The sequence below is a fragment of the Mycteria americana genome, chromosome 10 (genome assembly GCF_035582795.1).
Source record: "Mycteria americana isolate JAX WOST 10 ecotype Jacksonville Zoo and Gardens chromosome 10, USCA_MyAme_1.0, whole genome shotgun sequence".
Lineage (NCBI taxonomy): Eukaryota > Metazoa > Chordata > Aves > Ciconiiformes > Ciconiidae > Mycteria > Mycteria americana.
The window spans coordinates 12,118,374-12,139,181 of NC_134374.1; the positions used below are offsets into that span (position 1 = coordinate 12,118,374).

General features: G+C 51.1%; 2 protein-coding genes and 1 long non-coding RNA gene across 5 annotated transcripts in view; 2 read left to right on the forward strand and 1 right to left on the reverse strand.

The window, feature by feature from the left end:
- Positions 1–5,705, forward strand: part of LOC142414934 (DNA-directed RNA polymerases I and III subunit RPAC2-like) — an 8,107-nt gene extending 2,402 nt beyond the window's left edge. For all 3 annotated transcript variants that reach the window (XM_075512729.1, XM_075512727.1, XM_075512728.1), the window contains 4 exons: positions 2,114–2,211; positions 3,907–3,983; positions 5,080–5,162; positions 5,514–5,705. In XM_075512729.1, the coding sequence (XP_075368844.1) occupies positions 2,114–2,211; positions 3,907–3,983; positions 5,080–5,162; positions 5,514–5,561 (306 nt within the window). In that variant the 3' untranslated portion in view covers positions 5,562–5,705. The remainder of the gene's footprint in view (positions 1–2,113; positions 2,212–3,906; positions 3,984–5,079; positions 5,163–5,513) is intronic.
- Positions 5,706–7,936: 2,231 nt separating this feature from the next.
- On the forward strand, positions 7,937–13,898 carry LOC142415244 (uncharacterized). Its single transcript, XR_012777333.1, has 3 exons — positions 7,937–10,122; positions 10,505–11,562; positions 13,345–13,898. It is a non-coding gene; the product is annotated as an uncharacterized LOC142415244 (long non-coding RNA).
- On the reverse strand, positions 11,689–20,298 carry LOC142415243 (endothelin receptor type B-like). The gene is made up of 7 exons (XM_075513316.1): positions 19,834–20,298; positions 16,567–16,679; positions 15,882–16,086; positions 14,390–14,539; positions 13,485–13,618; positions 12,742–12,850; positions 11,689–11,838 (listed from the first exon to the last, which is right to left on the reverse strand). Exons 1-7 carry the CDS (start codon positions 20,281–20,283, stop codon positions 11,689–11,691), a joined length of 1,311 nt encoding a protein of 436 aa, XP_075369431.1. The 5' UTR covers positions 20,284–20,298.
- Positions 20,299–20,808: the final 510 nt, after the last annotated feature.

Consider the following 20,808-nt stretch of genomic DNA (forward strand, 5'->3'; position numbering starts at 1 on the left):
TTGTATCCAAGGATTCTCCACAGGAAAGAGGAGAGAGAAATTCAGTCTCTGTGAAGCAGACAGGTTCAGCACAATGTGTTCCTTACAGCTGCGTGAAAGAGCCGTGCTCTGGCTTTCATCTGCCAGATCAATGCACTGGCTACTTGTGCTGTGCTGAGGAGGCAGGGACAGCTTAAATTCATTGGGTTGCTGCTCTGAGGCACTTGCTGCAGCTCCACAAGCTGGCCCAGCCACCGTGCCAGAGATGCGTCTGTCCCTTCCTTCCTACGCCTACATGCTCCTTCAGCTCTGGGAAGGAATCTGAAGTCATTGCAACTCCCAGCACTGCATGTTAAACTCCCGTTATCCTATTTTTCAAATAATTTTTATGCAACATTTGTAACTCAGCTGTAAATATTTGCTCTCTGTTTGGAAAAGCATCTCTTTGCCCCCGTGTGTGCAGAGCTACGCCTGAGCTAAGGTGTAACTCCCATCATGTGAACAAATTGCAAGAGCGTCACTGTCCCCATGACTCAGAGCTGTACCTGTCTTGTGGGGGTGAGGGGGACACTTGGGATTTTGCACCTGGGCACACTTCTAACGCTGTGACTGGATGCAGGGAGCAAACTGGGGGCCAGGCGACCTGTCCTGGCATGCGGGTGCCTCCTGAGTTAGTCTACTCTTGTTCGAGCCTGTAGTCTTTGGAAAACACAAGCTCTTGAGTATGACTGGTGCTAATAATTTTAATAAATACTTCCTTGCAAGGCCTCAGAATAGGAGAGACTGAGGCCAGTAGCTGCTTCTGGGAAGAGGGAGGAGGGTGCTGGGTCTAGCAAGCAGGAGAGCAGGGAGGGAGTCTCATTCGTGCCGCTAGCTGCCCGAGTGACCTGTGTCAAATCACTTAAACACTTTCGTTCCACACCGAGGGAAGGTGTTTTTGCCACTCACTGCCTTATTTTAATCACCAGCAAGACTTACCGCTTTGCTTGTGGATTGCAAGACGCTGGGAGGAGAGGGAGAGCCTGTCAGTCCAATATCCCCGTTGTTGATGTAACGTTGCTTCTGCGATAGCTGGTGCGCGGGGAGCCTGCCCTCGAATTGCGCTGCAGGTCTGGGTAATCTCTTCTTCTGCTGAAATCAGTCTGTGTTTTCCTTCTGAACTGCTGAGTCAATTCCCCATGGCGGCCGTACCTGCAGAAGGAAAAATGGGACTGCTAGGGGGATATTACTACTCAAGGGGAAGTGTGAGGGGTTATAAAACCCCCGGAATGGTTGAGGATTTGGCTGCGGGCAGGATGCAAAAAGATCAGTGCTTGTCTTAGCCCGGCTCTGCACTTAACCTTGAAACCTCTCTCTGCTGCCGAGAGAGGAAGCGGTTGGGGGCTGTCTGGGCACGTCAGGCTCCACGGTGGCTACGCTGAGCCTGGGGAAAGGTCAGAAGCTCAGCAGCCCTCTGACAGCTAGGCGATTAATTAGGTGACTTGTTGGTTTTGGAGGGGATCCCAAACCCGTCTTCTCAGGAAGCATTAGCTGGTAAAGCTCTTTTTGGGCACCTGAGCCAAAAGCAGCAGGAGGAATAGGGGCTGGCTGCTGGCGTTGCGGGGTTCATTACATGTGGGGCTCCCCAGCCTCATCCTAAGTGCGTGAATTTGGGCTTACAGCTCCTTTTGTTTTTGAGCTGGGATAAGATTTCCCTGCTGACAGGCAGCATTCCTCCCTGGGGATTTTTTGACTGTCCCTCTCATTCCTGTCTAGCCACAGGCTGGTGGTGGGACCTGGGATCACACCAATCTGAACAGCCACTCCCAGCTTCTTTCCACCATGGGCCCTAAAGCCACAGCTTGCTTTGGGCTCCTGGTCTCTCCTGTGAAGAGGAAGGATGCACAGGCACTTTGATAACTGGGGAGAGGTGTCTCTGAGGTCTGTAATTTTGCAACTTTCCCTCCGCTGCAAAGGTGCTCTTGGTCACACTGCAGCACCCAAGACATAAGCCATGGAGATGGCCCAGCCAGAACTACAAGCTCTCCCAGTTACTCTGGTGCAGCTGAACACAATAGTTTATTCTTCACCCTAGGGCTAGTGTTCATTACCTCAGAGCACCTCACAGCATCTCTTCTTTCCCCATTTGTGGCAGATCCAGGCAGATGGGACAGATGGAAACTGTGTCACGTTTGTGTTGCATGATGAGGACCACACACTCGGCAACTCTCTCCGATATATGGTCATGAAGAAGTAAGTGGAGCCTCTGTGGTGCTTGGCATCACTGAGGGTACCTCTGTCTCCTACTCTGGCCTTCTCCTTACTGATCTGCATCTCAGTTGTTGCTGGAAAAAGGCAAATGATCAGAAACTACCTCTTTATATCAGACATGGTGCCAGAGACTCCTTCCCTACTACCTCTCTTCACAGGATTAACTTTTTCCTTGTGCTGTTAGTGTCAGGACCCTGAGAGCACTAATAGGCCTGAATGGGCCTGACCAGCCACACCTGGGGCCTCCACCCACACCCTGCCCATGGGCCCAGGAGCCCCTTTTAAGCTCAGCTCAGGGCTTTCAGTCCCTCCTGAGCTATGCGGTAGGAGTATGGGTCTCCAGCTCAGCCTCTACTGGGCTGTGGACTCCATTCACCTGGATGCTGACCCACAGACTGTCTTCCTGACCTGGCATCAGCCCTTCCTCATCATTGTATGCCTTCTTGGTGATCACTAAGCAGTCTCTAACCCTCATTAGCCTCACCTGACCTGACACTGACCTGCAGATTGACTTCCTGGCCTGACCTTGGACCTGCTTCATCCCCACAAACCTGCCAGATGATCTGGACCCTTGGCTGACCCTGGCTACAACCTTTGAACCCACCCTACTTCCCTCGCTTGGGTGCTGTGGGACAGGGCTAGCTAGTGAGGCCTCTGCCCTGTCGGCTGCCTTACCGTTCATGGCTCCCAGCTCCCCGTCCCTTAGGGAACAGCCATCCCTCACTGCTCCTTGATGGTTAGTTATGGAGGAAATTTAATGTCTGACATGTGAAAGACTTCTGAATGCCTTATTTAGCCCTGGGCAAAATGATGCACAGCTCTATCTAAGTACACATGGCCAGGCAGTGTCTATGTCTCCTTCTGGGGCAAGCACTGTCAGAAAAGAGGGTAGGAACAGCCAGTATTAAGCAAATTGATCATCTTTCATGCTTGCATGGAGATGCAGGAATTGATGCTGGGAGTTAATTATCCTCCTGCCCGCATCAAAATATACAAATAGGTTCACCCTGGTTGCCCAGTTTTATCGAACTGGGCAGCACTGAGGGTGTGTGAAGATCTACTGGTAAGCCTCAGAAGAATTACAGCAGGAAGTTCAGTGCATCATCTCAAACGACAGTTGCATTGCAAATGTCATGTGAATTCCTCTGATAAATCACTGTGACAAGAAAAACAGCAGGCTTCTTGCAAAGGGCTGTTCTTTCTGCTGGGCGCACAGATGTTCTGCCAACCACCTCAGCTTACGAAGGCAGATGCCATGCAACCTGCAAACCATCTCGGTAAATCCTTGCAGTGCCCTAGACCTGTCAGCCTCTTTTGCCCAGCAGAACTGCAGCAGGTTTGTGTCCAGTGAGGTTTCCAAGCATCCAGGATCCCCTGTTTGAACTCTGCAGGCCTGCCAGTGGACCGCTGGTGGTGCCAGGATGGTGCCTACAATCGTGCCAGCCATGTCCTTCCCCTGCAAAGCTCCAGCTGCAGCTCAGAGACAGATGGGGACGTGTGAATAAGGTTACACAGGTAGTTCCCCTTCAGCATGTCCCTCCCATAAGACCCTCAGTCATTTTAGGAACATCCTGAGCCCCAGCAGGTCTGGGGTGGCCTCAGCCTCTGACTTTCCTGAGATTTGCTGTGGATTGGCCTGGGTTTCACTGCTCTCTTCTCCTCTCTCCCCTCCTGCAGCCCTGATGTGGAGTTCTGTGGCTACTGCATCACACACCCCTCTGAAAGCAAGATCAACTTCCGGATCCAGACCAGAGGTGTGGGTGTGCACGTTTCCTTTGTGTCCGGGGCCCTTTTTTTGTGTAATTCCCCCTGCTCATGTCAGGTTTCCACCATGAGTTATTTAAATAAAGAAAAGCACTTTTCTCCCTCTTCTCTGCTAGCCACCTGCAACTGCTGTGCCCTGTTGCTCACCTGGAGAGGCTGCTCTGAGCCATTATGCTACAGCTCTTCTGTTTGCCAACTGTAGGGCTGAGCCAGCTGAGGCCCGAGGAGCCCACAGCCTTGCCTGGTCCCAGGTATCTGGCTTGGCTGGCAGCAGGCACCAAACTGTAGTGCTGGGGTAGAGCAGATCTGCTACTCCCTGTCACAGGTGATGGGTGCTCCATCTGCCCCTAAATCAGCACAGGGATTGGAAAGCAAAGCCAAAGTGTGCTGACATACATAGCTGCAATGAGGTAATTTGTTTCTGCTTCTCCTTCTCAGCTGTCTTGCAGCTTTGGTCATCAGGCTATGACCCAAAGCTCTTTTGAAAAGCCTCGTCAGTCTGTGCTGTCTTTTGACTTGCCTCCCAAAGAGGACTTTGTTCCCTGATAATAGATAGCACTGACAGCTCTGAGCCTCTTGCAGTCACTCACTCCTCCCAGCACACCAACCCCTTCAGCTCAGTCCCCTACCCTCCATCCAGGCCCTGCAAGCCCCACAGCTTTGTCTGATGCTTAGAGGGGCAGTGTTATTTCATTCCTTCCTCATGGGGCTGTTCCCTTGAGCATCAGATATGTAGAAGCCACTTCCTGGAAGCAAGTATCTAGTTTGTGCTTGCTGAATCTTTAATTTCCTGAAAATAATTAGCACTCAGGCTGTTCGCCTTGGGACTAACTGCAGGGTAAGTGCCTCCTGTTCCTGCGCCACAGCCTGGACCACCACACTGAGCTCAGCTCTCAGGCTGCTGATGGTGGGCTGGCAGGAGGGAAGTGCGTGGGCACATACCTGGTGTAAGAGCCTCTCCCCATCGCTGGGACTGCCCTTGGGCATGGTGGTGACAGCCACGCTGCCTCAGAGCGGTGAGGGAGAGGGCTACCAACCTCTTTGGAAGCTGCCTCCCATTTCACTAACACATCTTCTTTTCTGAAGGGGCCATTCCTGCTGTTGAGCCGTTCCGGAAAGGGCTGAATGACCTGATGGGTGTTTGCCAACACGTGCTCAACACCTTTGAGGTGAGACTACTCCTGAAGAGCTCGGGGGCCTTTTCTATCCCTTGGTCTCAGAGGGGAGAGGAATGGGTTGAGACCTGTGTTTGTGGGCACTTTTGACATGAAAAAACCTGATCATTTTTTCAGACAATCTTTGCCTGACCTGCGGCATGGCCTGGCTTCCTTTCCCTTGGAGTGACTGTAAAGCTCAGTCACTTCTGAAAGTACCTGGAGCTCTGTCAGAGCTTCTCAGGTCCCTCAGCCTTTCCAGGCACTGGACAGAGAAGTTGCAGCACAGACCAGGGTGGTGGCACTGTGGTATATGGGTCACTCAGATATGTGCTGTTAACATTTGTCCTTTGCTCTTGTTTGCAGAGGAGCATGAAGGAGTACAGGGCCCAGAGGGAGGAAGAGATGCAGTAGCATTTGGGGATGGCAGTCCCCATGGATGTGTGTAACGTCTGTGTTGAATTCCCTGTGTCAAGAGTTTTTGTTTGGTTGGATTTTTTTATGACCACTTTGCAAACCTGTATTTTCTCTAATAATAAAGTTTATGAGGTGACACTGCGTTCGGCTCAACGTGGGTATGGAAAATGACAGCTAGACGGCAGCTCTTTCACTCTTCCATCTTATTTCTTTCCCTCTCCAAGTGTCGTTGCTGTTTCCTGCCCGGGATTTTCAGATCACAGAGTTTGCAGGTAGTCTGGTGCACAGAATTAGTCTGCCCCGGAGCCCACAGGGAGCAAAGGGGTTCAGTGCTGTGTAAAATCAAACTTTTAGAGAGGCAGCACCCTCTCTCAATTTAAATCTTTCTGTTACTGGCACCAGTGCAGTTGATTTCAGCAGATATGGCCAGCCTTCCCTTTTAAACAGATCACTATAAAATGATACTTTGCTCATTTGGGGGGTGAGATGAGTAAAAAACCACTTGCCTTTTTTTAACCCCCTGAAGAACGCAGACAAAGGCAAGCCCGGACCACTCCTTGTGAGCAGGTTTAAAGGGTACAACACTGAAACCTTGGCCTTGTTCGATCTGCTGGCAGCTAGCCAAGTGAAAGCCTTTTGTTCGGTGTAATGTGGCATGAAATTGCAGGGGTTTTTCTGCTCCATGCCGGGCATAGAATTGTGAACCTTTCCGGTTTGCTCTGCGCAGGGGGGGCATCGCTTGTCTCTTCAGTGAAGGTCTGCAGTTACCAAAGGAACCTGCTGACACTCAATTAAGTATTTAGCAGACTTTGCAGACCCCCTGCTGCTTAATAAGAAACACCCAGAGATTTTCCTTTCAAACACCAACATGTTTTATTAACATACAGAGGAATAAGAGGGAGGATAAAAAATGTCAGGTTTTCTCTGTAAAATCATTCTTTCAAATACGAATTGACAGACTTGGTCTCTCTGACAGGCTGGCGGTGGGTTTGTGTTCACAGGCGTTAGGGCAAGAAGCCAGCTGAGCTCTACGTTTCATAACAAGGCTCCTTTGCCTCTCAGTTTGCTGCAATGGATTCATCCTGCCCATGCCAACATGGTCCCACACCTGTAGTGGGTAGCTGCCGTGGCTTTGCTTTGGGCTAATCCTGTCTGGCCTGGTTTCTTCATGCTGAAACCTGTGGGTGGTTAAAGCATGCTTTCACATAGGGCTTGGGGCACAGCAGGGAAGAGGGGCTACTTGCTCCTAGTGTTTCACCCCGCTGTGTAGGAGCAAGCACAGGCCTGGGGACTTTCTGGTTGGAGAATTGCCCAGCCCAAGCAAGAGGGAGATATAAAAAAGCTGGAAAGCAGTTTCCCCAGGGCAGGGGGGGAGAGGGTGAAGGGGTGAATAAGCCAGGAGCTGACTAATGCACCTGAGCTCAATCTAAGCCCAGGTGTCATGGAGAATATTTATCAGGTCTTGGAACCCAGCTGGTCATTGACCTGCTGGTCACTTCCTCCAGCACCCAGGGGATGCTATGGGCCAGCTGCATGTTGGCTGGGCTGCAAGGACCACTCTACTTCTGGACCTTCTCTGCCCGGGAAGCAAAGGTAGGGTGTGCATGCTCATAACTGGACAGCTCTCCCCTGTGAAGGGCAGTAGGAGCTGGTAGCAGGGAGCTGTCTTTGCATTTGTATTTCTGTGAGCAGCTAAAACCAGGCTGCACATGCGCTCCTTTTCTAATAGTCATTAATTTCCCTTTGAGCTGAAACTTGCTGGTCCTGGTCTCGGTTGTAGCCTAAGGGAGACCTTCTAGGGATGGGAAAGTGCCATTTGGATGCCACTGCAATAGAAGAGCTTTAAAAGGGTCCTGTTTCCTGCTGATATCTCTGCTTTCTTCTCCTCTTCCTCCTCCCTTGCACTTGGTCAAACTTTAGGATGTTGGTTTTAATAGAAGATGTCTGGGAGGAAAACACAAGGGGAAAGCTATACCAAAGGAGGATGAAGTCCCTGTTAAACAGACATGCAGCAAGCGATAGCAATGTCCAGAGCTGGGATGAATTCATGTCAGTCTGTTTGTTGCAATATTAATAATGTGCAGATCTGAGACTGGTTTTGAACCATTTAAGGCTAAAGTGTCGATCTGAGTGTAGCTGCTAATGCAGATATGATTAAACCTGCTCTTGGAGCATAAGAAGAGATGTTAGCCACTTGGGGCCCAGGAGGTTAAGTAAGGTAAAAAGATTCCCCTGTGTGCCTGTAATTGGCATCTGTCTTGTGAATATGAGCAGGTCCTGGCTGTTCTGCCCGTCCTTATGAGAGGATCGTGGCTCTTCAGTGTTTGGGATGCTGCTCCCTATGGCATTACCAAAGGTCGCTACTGGGAAATTGTCAAGATGCTTCAATCTTCACTGAAATGAAGGGGAGCCGTGCGTTTAAATATGCTAGTTCCCATGCACTCTGCAAGCAAAAGGCAGAACGACCCTTGCTCAGCTGCTGGCAGGCGCTAAACTGCACGACTGCATGCTTTGCTCTTGTTTTAACACGCTAAGGCTGACTTTTACCAGTTGGGACCGACTTTATTTTGCAGCAAGGATTATGGCAACAGCCAGGGACAGGTCTATAGCTTTAAACTCCTAAGCTGCTTGCTTTCTTTGCTGTTTCACTTTTTTGGTGCTTGTGGCTCCTCTACTAGGAGGACATGCAGAGCTTGATGCTCTCGCCTTCTTCTTTGAGGGACTGAGTGCGTTTTAGCTGGTTCCTGTGTCCCCAGGGTATTTCAGTCCTCTAGAGAACAGTATCTCCCTTCCCCGTGTCCTGGTACAAAGAGCTGGTGTCCACATCCCTCCGGGGTCTGGAACTATCTTGTTTCTTAAGAAAGCTGCTTCTCCTGACTCTCTGCCCAAGGGATCCTGTCTTCTGACAACTCCAGTTCATTTGGCATTATTTCCTTTTAATTAAGGACAGCCCTGTGACTGGTGTTTCAGGAGCAGGTTGGAACAAACTACCTGAAAACTGGCACCTGGGCTAGCAGAGGGGCAATGTATGTGCCAGGAGGGCAGAGGTGGACAGGACAGAGGAAGTCACGTTCCTTGCATGCTCATCCTCAGCTTGTCTCCAGTGCTGATTTGGGGCTGAAGCTGGCCCTGCTCAGTGCATCTATTGGCCTTGAATTACCTACTGTGACCCAGAGTTACCAGCTTTACCTGACAGATCTCCAGATCTGACCCACAGCATCCTCTGCTCGCTAGAGCTGTCAGCTTTCTCCAGGTTGTCCAGGCTGTAAGGGCACTGACCCAAATCAGCCCCCAGCAAGCAAGTCCACTCCTTACGCAGTATTTCTCACCTATGTGACTCCCATGGTGGGGTCCCCACGAGTCAGGGCTACGCTCCAGGCCTGTGCAATGCATCGAGGACCCCAAGAGAGAAAGATGTTGGCTCAGCCTGTGACCAAAGCACCAGCTGTTTCAGGCGAGTGGGAGGGAAACTGTAGCCACAGGGTCAGAGCATCCCAGTTAGCTGCTAGCATCCTAAGTACTGCCTGTTACGGGACTTCTTTCCCTGACAAGTGATCTGACACCTCCACGGACCTCCCCGTTGCGTGGCCCAACAAGCAGACCCTTGTTTGAAGGTGATGAGAGGTTTGTAATTAGTGGAAAACCCCCGGTGATGCACGTGGCAGCAGATGAAAAGGTCAGCGCATCCCATCTGTCTCTTCCCACCCTCCCTTCCAGCCACCGGCACTGCGCAGCTGCCTCGGCACCTCCTGAGCACGCCAGACCCAGAGCTCGGATGAGTGCATGAGTTTTAGGGAGTACCAACAGAGGTGCAATGGTGGAGATGTTAACCTGAAGCCAACCACTCCATAGCGGCTGCTTGCAAGCCGGCAGGGCAGGCCCTCGGTGGGTAGGAGACCACCGAGGAGCTGGGCCGTCTGGAACTGAATTTGCCACAATTTGGGATAGGGCAGAATTTGAGTGAGACATTGCTTTAGGCTTGATGTGCCACTGGCTTACCCACTGCTATGTCCTTGGAGTGGTATGAGGTGTTGATTTGAAGTCACAGAATCCATTTGCCTGTAAATGCGGACAAATACAGAAATACATAGAATTCAGATTTTTTTTATAAGCACAATCATTAAAAAATATCCTTCTACTAAGACGTCTGCGCTGGAACATTTCAGTCTTTATCAGTTTTCTCTGTTGACTTCATTTGTCCACCAACAGCCAGCTCTAGCGCAGAGCACAGCAGCAGCGCTGGGAAATACAGACAAATCTACTCTAGTGGGTAGGTAAGTTTATAGCAAATGTGCTGGTCTCGATATTCCTCAGTCTTCCTGTTTTCGTTGAAACCCGTTTGTCTTTCAGATATGTGATTTGTTTGTAAAACATTTGCACTTCAGTGAAAGCTAAGCTAAAAAAAAACCCAACACCTGGAAAATGTTTTGCTTTACTTGCAGGTCTTTTCTCCCTTTTTCCTCTCTCTGTTTTTTTCCATGACGAGATGAAAAGGGGAAAGAAGAGAGAGAGAGGTAAGAGAGAAGAAAAAACCAACAGAAAAATCATCAAAAACTTGGTAACTACAACTTTCTCGTAGGCTTTCTTAAAGTTTTGGCAAGAGATGCAAGCATGATTTTTTAGAAAAACATGCTGGAAAAACACTTGGGGATTAATTATTTTAAACAATAAATTTATGAAAGCTCTTTGCCATATTTCAGTTAGCTCCAGCGGCTCTTTCAGCTGAGATCAGACCTTTCCCGTTGCCTTTTCCACTTCAGTTTGACCATGAGGACGAGCATCTCTGTCCCCCTTACAAATGGCGTGAGCCTTGGTGTCATGGTGCTGTGGCCAAGACACATTGGGGTCCAGCCCCACTGCCCGATTGGAGCTCAGCCCTGTTGGCAGGGGAAGACGAACTACAGGCATCAAAATGCAGGGCACCCCTTTTTTCCCTTCAGAACTGTGGTCTTGCAGGAGATCCCCCTCCCAGGAGCCAGTGGCTGAAGGAGGCTGTGGACTTTACAGCTGCTGAAGACCGTGGATCAAGGCTGGATGCTTTTCTGGAAGGGCACATCTCCTGGATCCTCTCCCTTGCATCCTACGTCAGGGAGAGAATTAGCTGCTTCCAGGTTACGCAGGGGGATGGAGAGGCGAGGGCTGGTTCCTTGGTCCCAGCCTCATCCGGATTCGAGCCATCTCTACCTTCCCTTTCCTGGGCTTACAAACTCTTCCCTGGAAGGACAGCCCCTTGGGCCAGCACCGGCGCCTGGCTAGCCAGGAGCTCATCTGTCCCTGGGGAGGGGGAAGCTGGAGCAGACGGTTTGGCTGGATGCTGCCACTAGCTTCTGCCAAGGACACCTGGTCCCCTAAGCTGTGCAGTCCCGTATAATCACTTTCTTGTGCCATACACAGGTGAGGTGAACATCATCCCTGGGTGGGGAGCCTGGGGCAGATTTCCCAGGAAAAGGTAAAGAGGAGGGGGGCTGTTAGGGCTCCCCAGGTCAGGCTGGTCACACAACGAAGCCAAGTTACTGCCCGTCTCTCCCTACTGTGAACAGGAGGAGATTTCAGGCCATTGATGGTCTACCAGACATACATGGTGCCTGGATCTTATCCTGGTGCTCTGCCAGGGACAAACTCCCAGCAACAGAGGGAGTTGATAAGGGATGCTATCAAAGGTTTTTGGTTTTGTTTTTGGTTTTTTTTTTTTGGCTTTTTCAGCTGGAAATTGTCACTCATGGTCCTCTCCCTCTCCTCTTCATCCCACATCCATCTCAAAGTGACCACATCTCAACCTTCCTTCCCTTTTGACACACATCTCCCCACCCCACGTTTCCACCCAAGACAAACTGTTGTCACTTGGTTTTCCTGCAAGGAAATGAAAAATCCTCCAAGGATCTGAATCCCCTTCCCCCTCCTCCAGAGGCAACTCGGACCAGAGGATGGATCAGCGTGGTTCAGAGGCTGTGCTCGGAGCTAGTCCCAGGGGTCCGTGAAATGGTGCAGCTCCTTCCAGGTTGGTTACGACATGAAGGCAAAAACGATTCAGGCCCAGCCAGGAAACGGCCGTGCGAGAGAAATGGAGGGGTCCTGCCGTCTTGGCACAGCGCCTTCTCCTCTTGGCCCCGCGGGTGGCACGGCTTTAGGAAGAGCTGTACTTGTTACTCAAGCGGGAGCTGCTCCGGTCCAGCCCAAGCTCCTGCCCATTGGCTTTCCACTTCCCAACAGAGCCCTTCTCATCTGTCGGCGTGATGCTCAGAGCCGGTCTCTGGCACCAGCAGCACAGGCAGGACTGCAAGGAGACAAGAGGGTGGAGAGAGAGAGAGAGAGAGAAAGGTTACAAGCGTGGGCTACAGGGTAAAAGAACAGGAAACGTTCCCTTACTGATGTTGGCAAGTCAACCTGCACAGTGCCAGGCTGGGAATCGCAGCCTGCACTTCTGAGCCTTGCTGTCCTGCAGACCTGCTGGGAGCAGGTTTTCCAAGATAGGGCTGGTGTGGATTGGAAATGAAGATACCGAAATCTTGGGTGCCTTTTGCAGTTGTGTTTTCTTTTCCTTGGGGGACAGAAAATACTGGTAATGCTTAGCTGGGCTCAACTCTTCTTTTTGTTACAGCAGCTGGGAGGTGATTCCATCCCATCCTACCCCCTTCCTTTCTCAGGGCTCCACAGCTCCTGAAAATTATCTCCTAATAACTTGGGCTTGAAGTTTAAAGCAGCCCCAGTCCCTGGTCTAATGGTTTGTGGGGATGCTTTTGATCCAGAATGACAGGGACTTGGGCTTGTCCTAGGTCCTGCACTGGCAAAAGCCTCCCCATAGCAGGGCAGTGAGCTCTAGTGTACTTGAGGCTGGGAAGAGAGGCACCTAGCAGGGGGGAAATTTGGGAGGAGAAATATGATCAGTATATGAGCAAATAGGGGAATCCTGTGGGCTGCTGGCAGCCCCGCCATGTCCCTGATGAGGCGTTTGTCTGGGAGCGAGGAGCTACAAGGTCCAGAGCTGTCTCTGCTGCTGCTTGCTGGGTCTGTTTGCCAAACCACTCTCCGCCTTTCCCCTCATCTTGTAAGCACAGAAGTCCACTGCAATGGGGGTGCCTCTGGCTGCACCGTGCCTGGTCTGTGGGAGCTTGTGCCGCTGGGACCGGTGTCTGGGAATGGTCACCATAGCCAGGAGCTCTGGAGGGGTCAACCCTACCTGGAAGCAGTTCTTGAATTTCCGACTGACAAAGTAGAGAGCCACAGGGTTGATGCAGGAGTTGAGGGAGGCCATGTTGATCCCGAAGTAATCCATCACTAGGAGGAAACTGAGGCGGGAGGGGAGAGAAGAGGGTGGACGTGTTGGAAGCTCACTGAGGGAGGGTTTCCAAACTGCCTGGTCTGGGAACCTGCTTCCACGGAGGGCCAGTGACTGATAACATAGAGGTGAGCACAAAACAGCCCCTCCTGCAGTTGGGCAATTGCCCAACACTTCATACGAGGAGCATTTCCCGAGGAAACCAAAAGCATGAGATCTGATTTCCCCTGGTGACTTTGGTGTTCTCGAACTCAAGCACAGTCTCTGGCCTGAACTGGATTTTGGCATGATGGGTAAAGAAGAGAGGTGAGGAGAAGTGAAGACAGGCACCTACCAAGTGGCAGAAAGCATGCACAGCCTTCGGACGTGATGCAGTCCCTTTAGCCCTGCAGGGAATGTTTCTCTGCCCAGGAGACCTCTAACCCATAGCTTTATAGAGACATTTCAAAATTTTAATTTCTTCTGTTCTTATGGTCCCCCACACCCTTCCTTTGTGCCTATCAGGAGAGCAATGCCATCTAGAGAGGAGCTATTGAAACCAGGTGTTTGGAAGGCAACTCCACCAGCCTGCAATGAGCCCAGCAGAGCCTCTGCCAGTGCCCGCAGGAGCTCCCAGCACGGTCCCCTCCTGCTGATGCCCCTACCTGAGCAGTTCACATCTATTGGGGTCTGTCTGGTCATAGATGGTCTTCTTGAGGATGCGGCTGAGGTGGAGTGGCAGCCAGCAGAGCGCAAAGATCACCACAAGGCAGAACACAGTCTTGGCCACCTCCCGGCGCTGTGAAAAGAAGGTGGGCAGGACAGAAGGGATGGTCTGGCTGAGCATGGAGAGCGGGTGGAGCAAAGCACCATCTCCCCATGCTGAGCAAGGGCCCTTCAAGTAACTTCTGTAATCTGATGACAGCTGGGAACCCCTTTTGAGTCCAAAGCACAACCTGCAGGTCCCAACTCCTGCATCATGAGGAGGACCCTGAGATCCAGGCTGTGGAAGGGGGTAGGGTACCAGCAGCACAATATGGACCAGAATCCTTCACTCCCCACCGTTGCTCCTGGTGACTTTGCTGGGGTGACACTCCCTGGGACATGGGAGCCAGGCTCCGTCCACCCCTCACACTATATTATTGTGACAGCCAGCTGGTCTGCCTCAAGGGATCATTCTGCAAAGTGTGGGAGGGGACAGTAAAATATTCTTTTCCCTGCACCCCTTGTCTGTGATACGGCACATTCAGCATTTGGTCCAGTTTGGTGTGACCTGGGCTGGCACAGCACGGCCAGAGATAAATGACCATAAGAAATTGAAAACCAAGCTGGTCCATGGCCATAAGGCTAGTGGTTTGGGTTGTCCTTGAGACTGGAGATCGTACAGTTGAAGGCCCATCTCCCTGGTTTAATTCATGCATCTGCATCAATGTGCCAATATCTGTTGGCCACTGTGCAGCTACTTCAGCTCACACGTGTCCTTTATAGGGACTGGTGCGCGTTCTCCTCTTTGACAGCGCTCCCTCCCGTTTGGGAAATATCAGAGTTTCCGCCCTCCTGGTTTTCTTACCCGTTTCATGTGGTCATTCAGAGCAATTCTCATGCCGTTTCTCTTGCTCAACATCTCGCATGACATGAGGGTGTAGAAGATGCCAGTGCATACCAAGGGGAGGCAGAAATAGAAGCCAAAAAGCCACCAGTCCTTCACATCACGGTAGAACTGCATGCAAAAGAAAGCAACTGGAAACTGGGGCAAGCAGGGGGTAACTGGGGCATGAACTGACCCGGTCCCTGACACCGATGCTGGCCTCTATCAGACACTTCGGATGTGTGAAAGTGTAACAGCTCCTGTGCTAGGTGCACGTGGGCTTATCTTCCCCCCCAAGGCTGGTGCACGTGTTTAACCTAAAGAAGTAAAGGCTGGTTTACATCTGGCTGCCAGTCCAATCTAGCACTCTTGTGCAAGAAACAGTTGCGAGGAGCTTATTTGGCAGACATGGTGGGATAAGTTCTGATGCTTTGTAGGGGAGTTCATTCCCTTGCTCACCCTTAGCTGACCCTGTGATAAAGGTTACCCGTGCAGACTAGTTGTGGAGATGCTCTTTGGCCTGCTGGGACAGCATAGCAGGTTCTGAAGCTTCCTGAGGTGTATCATGACCTTCTGATGTGGATGGTGAAGACAAGACACAGCTTAAGGACCAGCTGCCTGTTTTCTGGCCCCACATTCACAGAATCATAGCATTGTTTAGGTTGGAAAAGACCTTTAACATCATCAAGTCCAACCGTTAACCTAGTACTGCCAAGCCCACCACTAAACCATGTCCCTAAGCACCACCTCTACATGGCTTTTAAACTCCTCCAGGGATGGGGACTCCACCACTTCCCTCAGCAGCCTGTTCCAGTGCTTGATAACCCTTTCAGTGAAGTAAAATTTCCTAATATCCAACCTAAACCTCCCCTGGCGCAACTTGAGGCCATTTCCTCTCATCCTATCACTTGTTACCTGGGAGAAGAGACCGACCCCACCTCTCTACACCCTCCTTTCAGGCAGTTGTAGAGAGCGATGAGGTCTCCCCTCAGCCTCCTTTTCTCCAGGCTGAACAACCCCAGGTCCCTCAGCCGCTCCCCATCAGCCTTGTGCTCCAGACCCTTCCCCAGCTCCGTTGCCCTTCTCTGGACACGCTCCAGCCCCTCAATGTCTCTCTGGGAGTGAGGGGCCCAACACTGAACACAGCATTCGAGGTGTGGCCTCACAGGGGACAATCACTGCCCTAGTCCTGCTGGCCACACTATTTCTGATACAAGCCAGGATGCCATTGGCCTTCTTGGCCACCTGGGCACACTGCTGGCTCATATTGAGCTGGCTATTCAAAGCAAGTCTGCCCCATGTCACTACAATGCTGGGTCTTCTGTGCTTTGTCTGATACTGCTCTCCCTGTGTTCACCCCGATGGCTAGAAGAAGCCATCTACAGAAGCTTCTAGTCCTCTAATCAAAGAGGGAGGATCCTCTGGTTGCCTGTGTCTCCCTCGCACTGCAACTGAGATGGGGCAGAGTACTTACCATCATGAAGGTGGATTTCTGTTCGGAGGCGAGCATGCACACCCAAAGGTGTCGTTCCCAGTAGCTGAGCTCCACCATGTCAAAAGCTATAGCTTCGGGGACTGCAAGCACAATGGCCACTGCCCAGATCAGCATCACCTCCACTGCCTTCCACATGGGGATTCCTATCCCCTGGATCCGACTCCAGGACGCCACTGCTCGGTACCTGCCCAACGCGTGGGAATGCAACAGGAGCAGATTGGAGTGAGAAAAGCAACTGTCAGGAAGGGGCCGAGAAGGTGCAGATTCGAGTTGTCCCCAAAGGCCCTTTCCCTTGCACCTTCCTCCACCCCTGAACCTTCCCCTTCAGTGGAATGGTAAAGATCAAAAACGGGCTCAATGGATGAATGTGATGGCCAATTCCTTGGCCAATGTCTACTCGCCATTGGGGAGGTACCACCCTTCCCAGCAGTTTTTCCAGCACATCATGATCCTCCCCTCAACCTTTTCCAGCAGGATTTAAACTCTGTTACCAGAGTCAGTTCCTGTTGGTTTTCCACTCTACATGACAGCACCCTGCCTCCATCTCTGAATTTGGCCTGAGACCAAGCCGCCCTGCAGTCTGCCTTTTGGTTACAATGAAGGGACACGCTATAGTCAAATAAGGGTCAGGCTGGGCAGTGCAGCTGTAGAAGTTGTTTCTTACCTGTCGATGCTGAGAGCACAAAGACTGAGGACTGTGATGCCCACTGAGGCCTTCTGGATGAAGGGGACCAGCTTGCACACCTGCACACCAAAGGGCCAGTCCTTTGCCAAGAGCTGGGGAAGAACCGCAGGGTTAACAGGCTGCTTCAGGAAAGCGTGTCCGGCTTCCCGTAATAGCAGGTGGTTACCCACAAGGTGCGAGAAGCCCACAAAGAGCAGCTGAAAGCACTCTGAGGTTACCTCTGCTGGGATTACGCGGTGTGTGCTCTCCGGTATTTTGTGTTGTACTGGGAACCATTCGTTTCCCCAAGGGCTTCTTGTGAGATGAGTTGATGGAAGGATGGTCCAGACACCAGGTCCTGACTCCAGACCCTGGGTCTGGAGTGGTTTTGAATGGATTTGAATCCTAAATGCCACAATGGGGTTTGGGTTGCTTTCAGAGGGAAAAATGGGTGTCATTCTCTGAAACAGCCAAAATCCAGCAAGGGCAGCTTCTTTCAGGTGGCTTTCAAAGTCATGTAGTCTTAAGCCTTTACCATACTCTGACCCTCTACCACACTTAGATTTCTTATGGAACACATACACTGTGGCCCCAAGCTCAGCTGGGGCAAGCAGCAGATATTGATGGGGACAAGATGCCCTGAGGGCAGGAGAAATCCAGGCCACTCACTCATGAAGATGAGAGTGAGCCTGGGTTCACAACCCTTCTACCCCCATGACACCTGGAGCCCATCCTAAGGTTACCCCTACTCAGAACCACCCCCCTGTGCAAGCTTTTTAGTTTGGCCTCAGCAGCAAGACAAATCGGTCCAGAAGCTCTCCTAGAAATCAGGATCTCAGGTGTAGGCAACCAACCAACCCTACCCTTTCCTTTGGTCTGCAAACCTGGGTAGTCCACCCATCTCATCTGTTAGTGTGTCATAAGGGAGACACACCGCGAGGGAACTGGGCTGCTTTTAAGACCAGGTTGTTCATGGTCAGTCTGGGCTTCTCAAACAAGCAACAATTTCTCCTCCAGGAGGTGGCTGGAAGGGAGAGGTGGCCTAGGGAAATCATGAACATCAGTCAGGAAATGTCAGTGTAGATGTGGCCAGAGCAGGGAGTCCCAACCCTAGAGATTTGACCTACTTTTCCTGTTAGAAGGCAAGCAACACCAATGCAAGATGATGTCTTTAGCCTGGACAAAATATCTTGACTTTTCTTTGTGTTGGCTGCAAGCTGTGCTAGTTGCAGCTCCAAGAGATGGCCAAGTGTGTCTCCAAGCCAGCAGCTTGTGTTAACAGGAGGTGTCCTGTAGATGAGGCCTTTGGTCTAAGCCGTGAACTCTGCACAGAGCTTGGTGCAACCCCAGTTCTTGGCTGACCGGGACACAGAGCTGGGTATTGAGCCTGTGACTGGTTTATCTGCCAGCTTTCCTCAGTAAGGTCATTCCTACAGCCTCCATCTGGTCCCACATGCCCCTTTTTTTATGATACATAGGACCTTCCTACAACAGAGACTTGTGAATTACAGCAGAACCGGGCAAACAAAAAACAAGTCAGACCCATGTCCTCACAGTCCTGTTGTATAAGCCTCGTTTCTTTGAGAAGCCAGGCTAAAACCAACCCAACTGCCCCGATATTGTGGGTGATATAAACATGACGGATGGACTCTGCAGTCCAGATCCCCCAAAGTGGAGAAGCATTTGCATCCCATGGAGTCAGGTCTGCCAGATATTTTGCTGTTGCTGTTACTCTGTTCTTGTTAAACGTACATTGCACGACCCAAATTCTTTCCCTGGCCAGACGGTGCATTTCCCGTCAAGTGTGGCAAAGACAGGATTAAAACGTAAATCTTCCCTGCCTTGGTTTTGACTGGGGACAAATATTGGAGGGGCTGTGCTCTTCAAGTTTGTGAGGGGCTCAGCTATAACCATGCTTGTTGGGCTGCCTCCACGACCTCTGCCTGAGCAATGGGTGCAGGGTAGAGGTGACCCCGGGAGAGCTGCTGGCATTGCGGCCGTGTTCCCTAGACTGTCTCCCCTCTTGGGCAGAACAAATTGCACCTTTTTCAAAGCAACGGGCCCGTTGGGTGAAAGCGGAGATGGGCTGTAGCCCCTGGGTGGAGGGGGCAACCTTCCCCTGGGTCAGTGCTGCTGGCCCCAAGCTACTCTGTTTTCTTGCACGAGTGAAACCCTCTGCATGGATCCGTATTCTTGTAACAGCAGGATCGTCCAGCTCATGGGGAACCCGTTTGTTTTGAGCTAAAAAAACCTTTATAGTTTTCAAACCATTTTCACTTAAGTGTATCTATTTGCAGTGATTTGAGACCCTCTGCCAGCCACAACTGGTTGTTCTCACTGTCAGATTATATGCACCTTCTTCCTACTTTGAATTTCTCTGCCTTCTCCCCCTGCCACCCAGCCTGCTCGATCCAGGACCCCTCTGGCACTCCATTTCCACTTTTCAGGCTAAAGCTTCCCTTTGACAAACGAATCTGGCTGAGCTCCAAGTCCTTCACCCTATGGCATCCCTTCCAACCCTTCATAGAAACCTCTGGCTCCAGCCCACCAAAACCTGTCTCAAGCAGTGGGAAAGAAAGAGCTGCAATAGCCCAGACACATCTCACGGATGCCATAACACACCTTCTGCTCTTAACTGGGGTCTCAGGTCTACCACCCGCATCTGCCTGGCCCTCTCTGTCCCAGTGCATCATGCAGAGCTCAGGATCCCCTGATTATTTGTTGTGCCTCTTCTCTCTAGTTTAGGGGGCAGTGTCTCTGAAAGAAGCCCCTGTTTTATGATACAGCTCTCTTCCTTGTTCCTGGATGAGTCTTCACGTTTAGCTAGAATAAAGAAGATATTTGCTTGAGGCTGAGTAACTGACCTGTGCTGGGAGAAGTGTTCCCAGTGCACAAGAACAATAATTTTTGCTCGGCTGAAATAAATATCGGGTTGTAATGTCAGGAGACCACAAGCGATTCTTTTCTTGTGATTTTAAATGAGATTTAAAAGATCTGGAAGGTTGCGTGCTTGTATGTGTGTATACATAACACAGCTGTAGCTGAGAACACCTCTGCTTTCCCAGGAATGTACTCTGAGCTTTTTGTCTGTTTATGTTTTTCTCATCCTTTGGAGAGCAGAAACTCCCTCCCCCTCTCCCTTGCAAAAATGGAGCCTGCAATAAAGAGCAGAGGCTAGATATTCCCCACGGCACTGAGGCAGGTGGGAGCAGACACCATCCCTGCAGTTGCCAGGCTGCCGTGGCACTCATGCCGCATGGAGCCTACCTTATATACGTTGATGGGCAGAGCAATGAGGATGTAGAGAAGGTCTCCGAGCGCCAAGCTAGCAATGAGGACATTTGGCCCATTCCTCATGCACTTGTTCTTGTAAATGATCCTCAGGAGCGTGGAGTTCCCAATGATCCCTACTATGAAGATGGTGCAGGACACAATGGTGTTGATGTACTTGAAGATGTGTCTGATATCTGCAGGCTTCACGCACACGGGCAGCAGGGGTGGCTCAGAGCTGGTGCTCCTGGGGAGGCTCTCCGAGTGGTTTGACAGCTTGGCATCCTGGAACAGGCTTGGTTGGACCAGACTGTAAGCCTGCTCCTGGCTAAGCACCTCGAAGGGGATGGTGCTGTCCTGGAAAGCCCGTGGGGTCTGGCCGTGTGCCCCAGAGAAGAGGCAAGTCAGGAAAATGGCTAGAGCGGTGGGAGCAGAGATTCTCGCCATTGAGGACCGAATGGCAAAGCTGGGTGCAGAAGTCCTCACAGTGCTCATGGGATGTCCTTGCTTGGGTCTTGGTTGGATCTGCAGATGGAGAAAGGGACAAAGGAGAGAAATTGGTTAGCAGAGGAAGGAGGAACAAGGTAAGACTGAATGAAAGCAATTGCTGGAGAAAGTCCATCCTCACAGTGATCAGAAATAATGCCAGATTAGCTCCCACCTGGTCAAAGCAGCTGACCCCTGTGGGTGGGAGTCTTTGCTGCTAAAATTGAGCATGCATGTTCAGAAACACAAACTAAAAGGAAAACAAGCAGTCTCTTATGCCTCTGACACAGTATTTCAGCAAATGAGGGCACCTGCCTCTTCTCAAATAGGTGTGTTGAATCAGCTGTTGCACTTTCTGAGGTTGGTAGTGCGGCCCAGCCAGCAAATCTGACTTTTCTGCCCAGCACAGCCTTTTATGCCCACCCCACGCTTAGTTTCTGACTGACTTTTATGCCCACCCCACATTTAGTTTCTGACTGTTTGAAG

What these genes read in the sequence shown, in the direction of transcription:
- LOC142415243 (XM_075513316.1), bottom strand. Translation starts at nt 20,283, where the DNA reads ATGGCGAGAATCTCTGCTCCCACCGCTCTAGCCATTTTCCTGACTTGC. An exon ending in TGCCCATCAACGTATATAAG is followed by an intron (nt 16,680 to 19,833) that starts GTAGGCTCCATG and finishes GTTCTTCCCCAG; the next exon opens with CTCTTGGCAAAGGACTGGCC. An exon ending in TGTGCTCTCAGCATCGACAG is followed by an intron (nt 16,087 to 16,566) that starts GTAAGAAACAAC and finishes CGCGTTGGGCAG; the next exon opens with GTACCGAGCAGTGGCGTCCT.